Source organism: Schistocerca cancellata, chromosome 4 (genome assembly GCF_023864275.1).
Source record: "Schistocerca cancellata isolate TAMUIC-IGC-003103 chromosome 4, iqSchCanc2.1, whole genome shotgun sequence".
Classification (NCBI taxonomy): Eukaryota; Metazoa; Arthropoda; class Insecta; order Orthoptera; family Acrididae; genus Schistocerca; species Schistocerca cancellata.
The window spans coordinates 205,660,353-205,677,241 of NC_064629.1; the positions used below are offsets into that span (position 1 = coordinate 205,660,353).

Consider the following 16,889-nt stretch of genomic DNA (forward strand, 5'->3'; position numbering starts at 1 on the left):
TTACTTTACAGGTATTTTTTGACTTTTCTTTCGAAAAATATATCAGTATACAGTGTACAAACCCCCAGTGACTGACGATCTTCTTCTTCTTATCGTCCATACTTTCTAACACATAAACCACTTTTTAAGCACCAAAATGTACTAGAACAAATAAAATGCCTTTAAATGCCACACTGTGCAATGTACTTGCAGTGAGACAGTCACAATCCCTGAAATCCATCGCCCGTGACCTCAGACCTACTGAGGAGCACCACAGTCCTGGATCCATGGATAAACCATGAATATCCCCTACATTACACTACACACAAACTGATCTGGCCTGCGGACAGATCAGTCAGACTAGATCCGATGGGCAGGGCCTGCTCATTAGTGGGAACTGAATGGCTTTAGATTGGCAAGCTCAACCCGTGACACATGCCCGCAGGAAAGGCCTGCGGTTTTGGCCCATCGTGGAAATCCACTCGTGTGGCCAGCTATTCACGAGCCACAGTCAGCATGTCGATGAAATGAGACCACGGTGATCAATCCATGCAACAGATAACTTGTTCAAATACTCTGAGAATCAATAATAATGAGGATAGGTAGCAACTCACCGTAAAGATGATTGCTAAGCCACAGATAGGCACGTAGAAAAGAAAATCACACCCTCACAACTAAATTTTCAATCATAATTTTTGTCAGAAAATGAGAGCACACACAAATTCACTCAATCACCCACACACAACTCAGATACACATGGCGGCCATCTACAGTCTCAGAATCAGATCCAAACAAAACACTCCTCATGCCTCCCTGCCTCTCGTCAGGTGGCAAGAATGGTGGCAGCACTGACTGCAAGCTGAGGAGAGTGGTAGGTGGGGAAGAAGCAGTAGTAATGAGGAAGTACAGCCAGTGACGATGCAAGACACCTCAGTTAACGAACCATTTTGTCTACTGAGACAAAAAGAGATTATTCCAGTTTTTTTTTTTTCAAATTTCCCTGATATTTCCCTGACATGTTTGAAATTCCCTGATTTCCAGAACCCCTGGCAACCCTGTACCAGCTCCACCATCTATACCACTCTCAAGAGGGAGGCTGAAGACAGTAATGTATGGGAAGCTGCTGTGAACCAATTTAATTTTGAACACCTAAAAAAAGTGTAATGTGTTTTACACAGTCTCTTATTCACGATATAGTGATTAGATTAGTCCCTCATAAAAATGTAAGAGTAAATATGCTGGGAACATCAGACCTACACATTGGTGAAGTCCTGACAAAGCGTTTTGTTCCCTGGAAAAACCCAAGCAATCCTGGGAGTTTATATATGTTAATTCTGCTGGGACTATTCCAGGAAGCAATGTAGCTACTTGTGGTACATGCGGTCTAAAATTTCCTTGTGAGGCACAGAGGTCTACCACCTCACTGAGCACTATGAACCATGCCCTGAACACCATTTCTGCAATTGAGGATAATTCTTTTGACGTAATGTCTGATGCTGGTGGCCTGTTCCCAGTCACAGCTGTTGCTATAGACCAACCCCAGCTGTACTACTCACACACCACAGCAGCATTATGATTTGAGATCACACCAATAGTTTTCTAAGGTTTATACAGAGCAGAGATGGAAGCCATCAAGACAGAGCTCCTTCCGCCACTCGTGCAACTCCCAAAACCAACGCTGTCAGAGGCTGACCCGAGCAACGCCCCACAGGCTGTAGACAGAATGATTTCATTACTGCCTCCCGTGCTGTCACCTGTTGCTTCAGACATTGAAATATCACTAGATCCTGGCATTGTCATGGCCACTATTGTTTCCATCATTCATCAGCATACGTAAATGTTGATTAGTACAATTACTAACCTATACTTTTGGCTATTTTCTTCAAGCTCTTCCTCTTTTCCAAACTTCCAATACTGAGTAGACTGCCACCTGAAAAATACAAAAAGAACAAAACAATGAAGGTTTTCACTGCTCATCATCTTTGCTGCTGATGAATTTTCCATGTTGTATGGTCATGATTCATGAAACAGACACAACCATGCAAACCTGGTGATTCTCTGGCAGCTACAAAAATAATTACTGGCTTTAGCCAAAAAGCTCAAATAAAAGCAATACATTATCATGAAATCTCCATTAAGTAATTTAAGGCAACAGTCAACAAAAGTATTTATACTGACAGCATCACACCGTACTCATTGCATTTTAAAATACTTTAATGATTTTCTATGACACAAAAGGACTTGTTAGACTACAAGGCAAAATTTGGAAACTATACCGTTTGCACTATTGTACTTGTGTTTCTCATATATTAGACATATGTTGTTGTTGTTGTTGTGGTCTTCAGTTCTGAGACTGGTTTGATGCAGCTCTCCATGCTACTCTATCCTGTGCAAGCTTCATCATCTCCCAGTACCTACTGCAACCTACATCCTTCTGAATCTGCTTAGTGTATTGATCTCTTGGTCTCCCTCTACGATTTTTACCCTCCACGCTGCCCTCCAATGCTAAATTTGTGATCCCTCGATGCCTCAGAACATGTCCTACCAACCGATCCCTTCTTCTAGTCAAGTTGTGCCACAAACTCCTCTTCTCCCCAATCCTATTCAATACCTCCTCATTAGTTACGTGATCTACCCACCTTATCTTCAGCATTCTTCTGTAGCACCACATTTCGAAAGCTTCTATTCTCTTCTTGTCCAAACTAGTTATCGTCCATGTCTCACTTCCATACATGGCTACACTCCATACAAATACTTTCAGAAACGACTTCCTGACACCTAAATCTATATTCGATGTTAACAAATTTCTCTTCTTGAGAAACGCTTTCCTTGCCATTGCCAGTCTACATTTTATATCCTCTCTACTTCGACCATCATCGGTTATTTTACTCCCTAAATAGCAAAACTCCTTTACTACTTTAAGTGTCTCATTTCCTAATCTAATTCCCTCAGCATCACCCGACTTAATTTGACTACATTCCATTATCCTCGTTTTGCTTTAGTTGATGTTCATCTTATATCCTCCTTTCAAGACACTGTCCATTCCGTTCAACTGCTCTTGCAAGTCCTTTGCTGTCTCTGACAGAATTACAATGTCATCGGCGAACCTCAAAGTTTTTACTTCTTCTCCATGAATTTTAATACCTACTCCGAATTTTTCTTTTGTTTCCTTTACTGCTTGCTCAATATACAGATTGAATAACATCGGGGAGAGGCTACAACCCTGTCTCACTCCTTTCCCAACCACTGCTTCCCTTTCATGCCCCTCGACTCTTATAACTGCCATCTGGTTTCTGTACAAATTGTAAATAGCCTTTCGCTCCCTGTATTTTACCCCTGCCACCTTCAGAATTTGAAAGAGAGTATTCCAGTCAACATTGTCAAAAGCTTTCTCTAAGTCTACAAATGCTAGAAACGTAGGTTTGCCTTTTCTTAATCTTTCTTCCAAGATAAGTCGCAAGGTCAGTATTGCCTCACGTGTTCCAACATTTCTACGGAATCCAAACTGATCTTCCCCGAGGTCGGCTTCTACCAGTTTTTCCATTCGTCTGTAAAGAATTCGCGTTAGTATTTTGCAGCTGTGGCTTATTAAACTGATAGTTCGGTAACTTTCACATCTGTCAACACCTGCTTTCTTTGGGATTGGAATTATTATATTCTTCTTAAAGTCTGAGGGTATTTCGCCTGTCTCATACATCGTGCTCACCAGATGGTAGAGTTTTGTCATGACTGGCTCTCCCGAGGACATCAGTAGTTCTAATGGAATGTTGTCTACTCCCGGGGCCTTGTTTTGACTCATGTCTTTCAGTGCTCTGTCAAACTCTTCACGCAGTATCTTATCTCCCATTTCATCTTCATCTACATCCTCTTCCATTTCCATAATATTGTCCTCAAGTACATCGCCCTTGTATAAACCCTCTATATACTCCTTCCACCTTTCTGCTTTCCCTTCTTTGCTTAGAACTGGGTTGCCATCTGAGCTCTTGATATTCATACAAGTGGTTCTATTCTCTCCAAAGGTCTCTTTAATTTTCCTGTAGGCAGTATCTATCTTACCCCTAGTGAGACAAGCCTCTACATCCTTACATTTGTCCTCTAGCCATCCCTGCTTAGCCATTTTGCACTTCCTGTCGATTTCATTTTTGAGACGTTTGTATTCCTTTTTGCCTGCTTCATTTACTGCATTTTTATATTTTCTCCTTTCATCAATTAAATTCAATATTTCTTCTGTTACCCAAGGATTTCTACTAGCCCTCGTCTTTTTACCTACTTGATCCTCTGCTGCCTTCACCACTTCATCCCTCAGAGCTACCCATTCTTCTTCTACTGTATTTCTTTCCCCCATTCCTGTCAATTGTTCCCTAATGCTCTCCCTGAAACTCTCTACAACCTCTGGTTCTTTCAGTTTATCCAGGTCCCATCTCCTTAAATTCCCACCTTTTTGCAGTTTCTTCAGTTTCAATCTGCAGTTCATAACCAATAGATTGTGGTCAGAATCTACATCTGCCGCAGGAAATGTCTTACAGTTTAAAACCTGGTTCCTAAATCTCTGTCTTACCATTATATAATCTATCTGAAACCTGTTAGTATCTCCAGGCTTCTTCCATGTATACAGCCTCCTTTCATGATTCTTGAACCAAGTGTTAGCTATGATTAAGTTATGCTCTGTGCAAAATTCTACAAGGCGGCTTCCTCTTTCATTCCTTCCCCCCAATCCATATTCACCTACTATGTTTCCTTCTCTCCCTTTTCCTACTGACGAATTCCAGTCACCCATGACTATTAAATTTTCGTCTCCCTTCACTACCTGAATAATTTCTTTTATCTCGTCATACATTTCATCAATTTCTTCATCATCTGCAGAGCTAGTTGGCATATAAACTTGTACTACTGTAGTAGGCATGGGCTTTGTGTCTATCTTGGCCACAATAATGCGTTCACTATGCTGTTTGTAGTAGCTAACCCGCACTCCTATTTTTTTATTCATTATTAAACCTACTCCTGCATTACCCCTATTTGATTTTGTATTTATAACCCTGTAATCACCTGACCAAAAGTCTTGTTCCTCCTGCCACCGAACTTCACTAATTCCGACTATATCTAACTTTAACCTATCCATCTCCCTTTTTAAATTTTCTAACCTACCTGCCCGATTAAGTGATCTGACATTCCACGCTCCGATCCGTAGAATGCCAGTTTTCTTTCTCCTGATAACGACGTCCTCTTGAGTAGTCCCCGCCCAGAGATCCGAATGGGGGACTATTTTACCTCCGGAATATTTTACCCAAGAGGACGCCATCATCAATTAATCATACAGTAGAGCTGCATGTCCTCGGGAAAAATTACGGCTGTAGTTTCCCCTTGCTTTCAGCCGTTCGCAGTACCAGCACAGCAAGGCCGTTTTGGTTAATGTTACAAGGCCAGATCAGTCAATCATCCAGACTGTTGCCCCTGCAACTACTGAAAAGGCTGCTGCCCCTCTTCAGGAACCACATATTTGTCTGGCCTCTCAACAGATACCCCTCCGTTGTGGTTGCACCTACAGTACGGCCATCTGTATCGCTGAGGCACGCAAGCCTCCCCACCAACGGCAAGGTCCATGGTTCATGGGGGGATTAGACATATACTCCATATAATTTAATTATCACTGAACTACTAGTGAAAAGTTATTATTTTCCCCAACAAAAGTCAACAGTCCAGATACAATAGTCTTGATGTTTCTTAAGATATGTCTCAATTGGAAAAGAGATTTCAGGGTATGATTAATACAAAAAATATTGATATTATTCTGGGACTATTGACATGTTTGTGCTGTGTGAATTACTGACACAAATAATACACTGCACAAAATTTAAATTTTTCATGGAACTTTAGACTTTCATACAATGTGGTGTGAGGTAAGGGCAACTCACTAAGATGTCACATACCAAGCCCAAACTGCATATTTCATTCATATTCATTTTATACGTGACATCACAAGAGATAAATAGTACATGTTGTTAACTGCCAAAGATGAATTAATCTTTGAAATTAAATTCGACTTTTTTTTTTTTTTTTTAAGTTTAGAACAGTGACTGAAAGAATTTGCAGAAATGTTGCTGAAGACTGTTGCAGTAGCCACCAGAAAGATCGCGGGAGGCGCATATCGGCATGGTGCGTCACGGGCAGTAGTTGCCACAAGTAAAGTCCCGTCCACCAGAGGGCACGCGAGAATTCGGCCGCACCCTCTGCCGGTGGAACAACAACAACTCAGGCACCACGGGCTGTGCCCAGTCAGTTTTATATCGGGCATGCCTAGCAGACAGTTCCCGGTCTACACTATGTGAAGTGCGACGGACAACGTGAATCATGTTAATACAACTCTGCTATCTACAGCACCATACTTTTCAATGATCATATGCAAAATACAAAGAAAGGTAAAAAGAGAATGAAAATGTGTGGAAGACACAAAGTCCACAGTGTGGTAGTTATTGGATGCCAGAGGAAACGAGAGATAAAGGTAAATATTACAGGTAATATGCAGGAAAAATGAGGTATTAGCAAAATGTGAATGAATATTGAAAAGACAACATGACCGTAACATGCAGGAAGACTGTGATGGTGAAAAACAAAACACAGAATTGAGGAATGGAAGGAAAACCAAATTTATCAGCTCAAATAAATAATAAGTAAAATATGAAAAATAGATGCAATAAACAGAAACAAAAATTGCATCTTAAAACCTTCAGAAGACAGACAGAAAGGAGAAAGATATATGAAACTTGCATTATTCGATTACAGTTTCAAAATGGTTAATGAATAGTCACTCAAGCTGCTAATTTTCTTCCCCTCCACAGTTTTGGTTTTTACACTGAAGCCATTTACTAGTGGATCTGAAAATGGCTTCAAAATAAAAGCTGAAACTGATTGTGGACTAATATAAAGAACATTGCAGCACCTGGGGCAGCTATTCATTAATTCAGTATACTGTTGCACACCAGCAGTTCTCTCCAAATAAGGGGAAACTAATAATTTAAAATATTTATTATAGGAAAGGCAGGAAAATGATGTCACATAGGAGCTCTTCGTTTTCTCAAATAATAAATCACTTCATGGTTAGCATTACTTTCTTTCCAAACTACAACATATTCCTCAAATTATCACACACACACACACACACACACACACACAGACACACACACAGAGAGAGAGAGAGAGAGAGAGAGAGAGAGAGAGAGAGAAAGAGAGAGAGAGAGAGAGCTGATCTACTTTGTTAAATAAAGCTTCCTACAACAAACAGTCTGCTTTGGTTTGGACATAGTACGTCATCTTGAATCCCAACAACGAGATAATTTTGTTTCTTCTTCCCCTATTTGATGTCCAGCTGGATGCTAATCATATACCGCCATGCTCTTTATTGCACTTTCCTTAGTTTTGTTTGTATACAGACTAGCTTAAAAGAAAAGAACAGGCTAAAAGAACCTGGTTTCCATAAATTTGGGAATAACCAAGAGAACTATAACAATTCGCAAAAACTGTAAACTAACAGACACAAATACTTATGTGATTATCACAGTAAACATCACATGCAAAGCAGAGGCACTAACAGCTAACTGACCGATATGATGAATGTAGCAGATAATTCTAAGTTTGAAAGCAGGATGGTAATCGGAGCTGTGCAAGTGAAGAGAACAGGTAAGATGGAAAAGCTGGTTGAATGGTATCACGCCATTAGTTAGCAGGTATACTGTAATGAATGGCCACAGAAAGATTGTGAAAGTAGGTTAAATAGAGGCATGCAGTGAATTGTTCATCTCTCACTGACTTTGTAAACAACTGTATCACAGGTTCAGTACAGACAAGGTTTAATTAGTGACAATCATGATATGACAAACACCAATGATCAATATTTATGTTACATAATTGAAAGTGTAAGATCCTAAGCCATCCAAAATTTAGTGAACGTTTGTTGCAGCCACTTGTGGAGTGACATGAACTATGATGCTAAGCAGAGAAGGCTTCATAATGTTAAGATGGAGGACAAAAATATAAGGGTTTAATGTCCCTTCAATGGCCTGATCATTACAGATAGAGCACTATCTCAGATTGGAGAAGAATGACGATGAAAAGCTGCTGTGTCTTTTCAACAAAACCAGCCCAGCATTTACCTTCTGCAAAATTATCCTAAACCATGGGAAACCTAAATCTGGGTAACTGGTGGGGGATTTGAACCCACCTTCTGAAAGCAAAACCTTCATGAATGTAACATGTATGTTTGTAGAGTTTAAACCCATCACAGGAGGGAGCATTTGCAATAGGTACACTGACTTGTACAATTGAGTGCACATCATTTAACACTTGTTCTCTTGACAGAAAAGTTACAATTACGTTTGCAAAGTGACAGCAAAAGATTTCAATTTGGCGAGAAGACAGAACCAGTTAATAATCACAACAGTGAATGAGAAATAGAAGCTGGTTCGTTAGAGGGAAATGAACGTATACATCTTAAGGACGAAGAAATGTCATGAAAATAATGATGTTGGTGACAATGATTTTGATTTTATTTGTGAGTCTTTTGTTGGTAAAGATGGTAAAACTAAATGATCCAAGGAAAGTATTATAGCCAAACCTGCAAAAACGCAACAAAAATCCTTCTTGGTCCAAAGAGGTCTGCTGAGGATATAACAAAGGAAGTGACGCCTTTCACAAAGATTATTAGTGCGGAAATGATTGCTTCATTGTGGAATACACCAACTTGCATATTAGAAACATGATATCACAAAACAAGTATATTTGAGAGAGAGAGAGAGAGAGAGAGAGAGAGAGAGAGAAGTAAAGGAGACATCAACAGAAGAGTCTGTGCTCTTATTAGAACCCTTATTTTGACTGGCTTGAACAGTGGAAATAAAGCAAATGATGAACAGCTATGGAGTAGTTATGGCACTGGTATGATGATTCTCATGAGTTTGTATGCCATGCAAACAGTTCTTATTTCTCTTCAGAAGTGTTAGATTTGATGATGGAGTGACAAGAACTTGGAGACATGAGAAAGATAAATTTGCACCGATCCTGTCATGTTTGGATAAATTTGTTACAAATTGTAAGGAAAGCTATAGTTTGGGAGAGTTTGCTCGTTTGTTCGTTCCTTCAATACATACCAAACAAACCAGCCACGTATGGCTCGAAATTCTTTGCTATTTGCAATGTCAAAACATTCAACGTGGCATCAGTTGAGTTATACTGTACAACACAATCAAATGGCCTTTACAAGGTGTCAAACTATATGATATTGTGCATCAACTAGCAGAGACTTTGAATGAGTCCAATTGGAATATTACTTTTGATAACTGTTATATTAATTACCCATTGATAATCTCACTTTTGCAGAAACACAACAGTTGCACTGGAACTCTTGGGGAAAAAATAAACAAACAAACAAATAAATAGAAGGGAAATCCCCCCGGAATTCCTACTACTGAAAGCCAGGAATATTGGTTCTTTACTGTTTGGATGCCTGACAGATGTCACAATGGTGTCATATGTGCCCAAAAAAAAAAATAACTGTGTTGTTTTGCTTAGTATCACACACAGTTAAGGCACAATTGATGAAGAAACCAATAAACCACACATTACCATGGACTACAATACGACAAAGGGAGGGGTCATTGCAGTCGACCAGATGTGTAGTAAATACTCTGTGGCTTGTGCAATTAGAAGATGGACAATGGTTGTATGGTTTGATTTACTAATGCTGGCATCAATGCCCAAATTTGTTTCAGTCTAACGCAGAAACCCCAAGAAAACCAAGGACAATATTTCTGTAACAGCAGCTTCAACGCCTTATTAAAGCTCATTTAGTTACAAGATCTCACACACCTGCACTTCCTAATGGCATCAAAATATTTTTGGCATTTTATAAACTGGAAGAGCCTCAACAACTGAGAGAAACTCCAAACAAAAAGAAGAGTTGCTGCATTATGTGTGAAAGGAAAAACAATGTTGTTAGCGCAATTCATTGTTATCAGTGTAAGATGTCTGTGTACAAAGAGCATTCTTCCATTGTCTCTGAAAAGTGTGCATGTAACAATGGATGAAGTGGAGGAACAGAATGAGTAACATTTGTTTATATATAATAACAATAACATATTTAACAAATAACCAAAATATAATGTAATAGGATAGATATAAAATCTACTCATCAAGTGGCAGCAGCACACATAAAAGAAGGTTGTAATTGGGCAAGCTTTCAGAGCCAGTGGCTCCTTCTTCAGCCAGAAGGGTTGAAGGGGAAGGAATAGGGATGAAGGAAAAGGACTGAAGAGGTCTAGAAAAAGGGGTAGATTTTGGAAAAGTCACCCAGAACTGCAGGTCAGGTGGAGACTTACCAGATGGGATGAGACTCAGTCCCCAACAGTCAGTCTTTCCTTCTCATTCCATCCGGTGGCCCCAACAATCAATCTTTTCTTCTCATCCTGTCCGGTAAGTCTCCCATGACCTGCAGTTCTGGGTGACTTTTCCAAAATCTATTCCTTTTCCTATACTGTCCAGTCCTTTTTCTTCACCCCTTCTACCTGAAGACTGAGCCACTGGCTCCGACAGTTTGCCTAATGATTACCTTCTTTTATGTATGTGTTCTGCCACTGCTTGTGAGTAGATATTTTTATCTATCCTATTACAACACAACAACAAAAATGATTGTTTCCTTTGTTAAATAACACAAATATGATACAGTAAGTGTTACATAAGTAATATGCACTGTGAAACAAATGTAGGCTGATTGTGATTTTAGATTATTGTGTGTGTTAGAAATTTGATGTTAATTAAAAGAATAGGATAATTTTATTAGATTCTGTAACTACCTACTATCAGGAAATTAAGTTCAAAAATTAAAATATATGCTTATGTACATAAAAAACAAAATAAAGTTAATTTTTTTCAATGCCAAGCTTATTAAGCCAGTATTTTTTGTGCCTCTAAAGAACACAATGGCTAGGTGATAAGAGTCAACCATGCGACCACTGCTGTTGCAAAAAATGACACGGCCACTCGAGGGTTAAAAGAGAACTTTTTTTACATACTGCACAAATAACAGAGCCGTTTCACATGCAAATGTAGTGACATATCTCTATGGAGATGAGATAATTCATGCTTGTCTGTCTCCTGAGGGTGGCACATAAGCCAATGATTTCATCCTATAAGAGTTATTTTAAAAATATCTCATATTTTTTTAGGGGCATAGAGAAATATGGTTGTTGGCCACTATGCTGTGGCTGCACTGCTGCTGCTTCCAAACAAGAATGTGCGCACTTTGATTGAGTGCTCAGTCTTGGTTTGGCAGCCATTCAATATAGAGTTCCCATTCAACAGTACTATGAAGTACAAAGCTTGCACAGTTATTCAATTTTTGAACACAAAGGCATTAAACCAGTTAAATTCATCCCCAATTGACTGAAGTGAATTGACAGTCATGAATGGATGTCAAAAACATTTGCTAGGGGTGTAGAGAGTTTACAATCGGTTGTACTTAAATTCATGATGGAGAAAGGAGCAGCAGGCTGCCAGTTCCTGACAAGACAGTCATGAATGCTGAGGAAACCATGTGTTAAGATCAGAGGATCACTCTGAATACTCACCAAATTTCATTCCCTAGCTTTATCGTAGCATCATCCACAGGATTTTAACAGAAAAGTTGCAAGTTAATTCTAGTTATACCTGTGAAACAAATGGAATGTACCTATTTCATACAGAAGAATTTCTGCTGAAAATTGTGCTAGTTTTGTTGGTTGTCTAAACAATGGATCATGGTTAGAACTGATTTCACAGTCAATTGCTAACAATGCTTATGATGCTTTCTGTTGAATATTCATGTCAAATTTTGAAATGTGTTTTCCTAAGAAACTAACTGGAGCCCATTTATGTCAAATAACTAAATCTAGTTCCTCGATTATGTCAGGCATTAAGATTTCCTGTATTTTAAATATGCTCAGTTCTCAAATGAAAAGGCCCACAGATTCCCAATTTATGGAATATGGAAAGATTTATAAGAAAATATACTGACAGGTAAGTGTAAAGGCAAAGCTTCTTAGAAATGATATAATAAGAATGTCAGGCAACTAATCAAAATCTGTATGGAATACTGTAAAAACTGGAAGATGGAAGATACACGAAGAGCAGGGAGTTACGCTTAAAAAGGTTGTTGTTATCAACAGTGCAAAAAAGGCCTGCCAAAAATGCTTCCCAAAAACTTAGCTTAAATATCAAAAATCAAGATAAACTAAGGTTTTGCACAGAAGCATACAGCATGAGATTCGTTCCAACTAGTGAGCATCAAGTAGTAAAATGTCAGATGGTGTAGATGATATACCAGTGTCACCTATAATCCACACTACTCACTTTGCTAATTTATCATTCACTGAGGGACTGTTCCTCAAAGATTAAAAATGTGGGGAACAGTACATAAAGTTGAAAATTACCAACAAATTTCACTCCTCTCAGCATTCTCTAAAGTAACAAAGAGATTAATGAAACAACGAATTGTCAAGTACTTAGACAACCCCAGCCTTCTGAATAATAATCAGCATGGCTTCTGAACAGGTACAAGAACAGAAATAGTTATAAATGATTAAACCGACGAAACAGAAATCTGGATAACAACAACAGTGTTGTAGGAGTTAATTTAAACCTTCCTAAGCTTTCAACATGGTTAGTAATGAAATTATTTTAGATAAGCTAGAAGAAATGGTGGTAAAAGGAATAGAAAACAAGTGGGTTCAATCACACTTGCAAAATATGATCACAGGTTGTGGAGTTCATATCAGTTCATGCTAATCATAAAATCAGATTAGTATCGGATGTGACCTCTTAGCCACAAACAATTCAAAGCTAATAGAGAGCATCATGACTGATACAGGGATTAGTGATCCCCAGGTCGTTGTAGCTAGGCTCAATACCATATCTTCCAAATCCACCAGAAACAAACGCAAAATAATTTTATTTAAAAAAGCGGATGAAGTGTCACTTCCTTCCGAACTGACTATGCAAATGTAGACGAGATGTGGCTCAAATCCAAAGATATAGTAGCAACAGCAATTGAGAGATTCATACCTCATAAATTGGTAAGAGATGGAACTGAGCCCCCACAGTACACAAAACAGGTCCGAACACTGTTGCAGAGGCAACGGAAAAAGCATGCGAAGTTCAGAAGAACGCGAAATCCCGAAGATTGGCTAAAATTTACAGACGCGCGAAGTTTGGCATGCACTTCAATGCGAGATGCCTTTAATAGGTTCCACAATGAAACATTGTCTCAAAATTTGGTAGAAAATCCGAAGAAATTCTGGTCGTATGTTAAGTACACAAGCAGCAAGACGCAGTCAATACCTTCGCTGCACAGTGCCGATGGTACTGTTACCGACGACTGTGCCGCTAAAGCAGAGTTATTGAACGCAGTTTTCCGAAATTCCTTCACCAGGGAAGACGAATGGAATATTCCAGAATTTGAAACACGAACAGCTGCTAGCACGAGTTTCTTAGAAGTAGATACCTTAGGGGTTGCGAAGCAACTCAAATCGCTTGATACGGGCAAGTCTTCAGGTCCAGATTGTATACCAATTAGGTTCCTTTCAGATTACGCTGATACAATAGCTCCCTACTTAGCAATCATATACAACCGCTCGCTCACCGATAGATCTGTACCTACAGATTGGAAAATTGCACAGGTCACACCAGTGTTTAAGAAGGGTCGTAGGAGTAATCCATCAAACTACAGACCTATATCATTGACATTGGTTTGCAGTAGGGTTTTGGAGCATATACTGTATTCAAACATTATGAATCACCTCGAAGGGAACGATCTATTGATACGTAATCAGCATGGTTTCAGAAAACGTCATTCTTGTGCAACGCAGCTAGATCTTTATTCGCACGAAGTAATGGCCGCTATCAACAGGGGATCTCAGGTTGATTCCGTATTTCTGGATTTCCGGAAAGCTTTTGACACCGTTCCTCGCAAGCAACTTCTAATCAAGCTGCGGGCCTATGGGGTATCATCTCAGCTGTGTGACTGGATTCGTGATTTCCTGTCAGGAAGGTCGCAGTTCGTAGTAATAGACGGCAAATCATCGAGTAAAACTGAAGTGATATCAGGTGTTCCCCAGGGAAGCATCCTGGGACCTCTGCTGTTCCTGATCTATATAAATGACCTGGGTGACAATCTGAGCAGTTCTCTTAGGTTGTTCACAGATAATGCTGTAATTTACCGTCTAGTAAGGTCATCCGAAGACCAGTATCAGTTGCAAAGCGATTTAGGAAAGATTGCTGTATGATGGGGCAGGTGGCAGTTGACGCTAGCTAAATAACGAAAAGTGTGAGGTGATCCACATGAGTTCCAAAAGAAATCCGTTGAAATTTGATTACTCAATAAATAGTACAATTCTCAAGGCTGTCAATTCAACTAAGTACCTGGGTGTTAAAATTACAAACAACTTCAGTTGGAAAGACCACATAGATAATATTGTGGGGAAGGCGAGCCAAAGGTTGCGTTTCATTGGCAGGACACTTAGAAGATGCAACAAGTCCACTAAAGAGACAGCTTACACTACACTCGTTCGTCCTCTGTTAGAATATTGCTGCGCGGTGTGGGATCCTTACCAGGTGGGATTGACGGAGGACATCGAAAGGGTGCAAAAAAGGGCAGCTCGTTTTGTATTATTACGTAATAGGGGAGAGAGTGTGGCAGATATGGTACGCGAGTTGGGATGGAAGTCATTAAAGCAAAGACGTTTCTCGTCGCAGCGAGATCTATTTACGAAATTTCAGTCACCAACTTTCTCTTCCAAATGCGAAAATATTTTGTTGAGCCCAACCTACATAGGTAGGAATGATCATCAAAATAAAATAACAGAAATCAGAGCTCGAACAGAAAGGTTTAGGCGTTCATTTTTCCCGCGCTGTTCGGGTAGAGAGATAGTATGATAGTGGTTCGATGAACCCTCTGCCAAGCACTTAAATGTGAATTGCAGAGTAGTCATGTAGATGTAGATGTAGATGAAGAAAACAATCTATGTAGAATTTGGGAACATGAATCAAAACCAAGATCTCCGCCTGTTACAGGGTGGAAGTTAGTTAGAGAGGGTATATGCAAAAAATTTTGAAGAAAATATGTTGACCAAGACTTAAGCTGGAAAGACCACATGACTAAACTCTTCCAGAGTGTCAGTTCTGCATGCTTCGCTCTGATAATAATTTCTAAAGTTTGCTACTCAGATGAAGCTAGAATGGCTTATTTTGGTTGCTTCCAGTCCCTTGTAGCTCATGGAACAATTTTCTGAGGTAAAATTAATGGTCAATTAAATGAAATTTTTGCATTACATAAATGGGCTATTCGAATCATGTCACACAGCTCTACTAGGGCTCACTGCAAGTCCCTATTTAAGAAGTTGTGTTTGCTTACTATACCCTCCTTCTACATATATAAATGTGTGTTGCCACCAAGAGCTGCACTTGGTAACCTGCAAACCAACTCCAGTTATCACAGCTATAATGCTCGCAACTGTGGGTCCCTCCATATGGAACAACTTACAACAACTTGTAGTCAAAGACATGTGAGCCAATTTGGTGTCACTCTTTATAATGCACTGCCAACACACATAATGAGGTTGCAGTCACAAACAGCTTTTAGAGCAGAGTTAAAATCATTTATTGTTGAGAGGTGTTCCTATAATTTTAATGATTATGTTGGCTTACAGGTTTACTAGACCATCATTTATTGTTGAGTTCTTTTGATTCTCTTAACCGATACACCATGTATGCTGTCTTTGCAAAGAATGTTTCTGCTGCTGTTTGTTTTCTGTTTCCTCTCTTTTAGATGCAGTGCAACACACATCCTCTGAGGAAGGATTTAATTCTAGCATAGTTGTGATGGGTACAGTGTCAGCAAGTTTTCAAGTATTCATGTGTTATACTTCTCCGCAGTGCTACATAATGAGTTCATTTATTTTTATTATTTCAGTAGAGTTTTATATCAAAGTTTCCTTATTTAACTGCATCAATGATTTACTTATTGTGCATATTGCACTTTTCAGTAGTGTCATATAATGTTTTCAAATGTTTATACTTTTTCAGCAGTGTTTTTATTTTCAAAATTTCTTGTACATTGATTTAGTTCTTGTGCAAGTTGTACTCTCAATGTACACTATGTATTTGTGATTCCCTTTCCAATCATGTACCGAGTGAGATGACTGCACCAATCTTAATGTACCAGACTTGCACACAGGAAGACAAGGGCTATTCTCCATCCAGCCAGACTGATTTAGGCTTTCCATTGTTTTCCAACTTACTACAGTGAATGCTGGAATAGTTCCTTTGATTAGGTCACCTAATCCTATCCTACCCTGTTAATGTTTTATATATGTATATATTTTTTCTGTAATGTATCTGACATGTCCAACACTATTGTACTAAATGGTCAATGAATGAAAGACTAAATTAAATAAATAAAATGTCAGAAGGTGTGTGCCAGATGGGTACTGCATATGCTGGCAGAAGACCAGAAACAGCAAGAAGCTGATTCTTCCTGCAAATTTCTTCACCGCTATGCAGACAAAAAGGACAACTTCTTGGGTGTGATTGTCATGGGTGATGAAACCTGGGATTTCATATTATGCATGAGATGAAACAAGTAACTTGGGTGGTGGCACCCCTATTTGTCCAAGCCACAAAAATTCAAACAAACACATTCTGCTGGGAAATGCATGGCAGCTGTGTTTTGGGACCAGAAGGGGACACTGCTGGCTGTATTTCTGTCCACTAGGGGTAACAATAAACACTGAAAGGCACAATGATACACTCAAAAAACTGAGAAGGGCAATTCAGAACCAGAGAAGAGGAATGTTGACCAAGGGGATAAGCATTCTCCATGACAACACCAACCT

General features: G+C 39.3%; 1 protein-coding gene across 2 annotated transcripts in view; it reads right to left on the reverse strand.

The window, feature by feature from the left end:
- The window catches only part of LOC126184657 (rab11 family-interacting protein 1-like), a 111,267-nt gene that overhangs the window by 34,557 nt on the left and 59,821 nt on the right, over positions 1-16,889 (reverse strand). For both annotated transcript variants that reach the window (XM_049927137.1, XM_049927136.1), the window contains exon 6: positions 1,841-1,909. In XM_049927137.1, the coding sequence (XP_049783094.1) occupies positions 1,841-1,909 (69 nt within the window). The remainder of the gene's footprint in view (positions 1-1,840; positions 1,910-16,889) is intronic.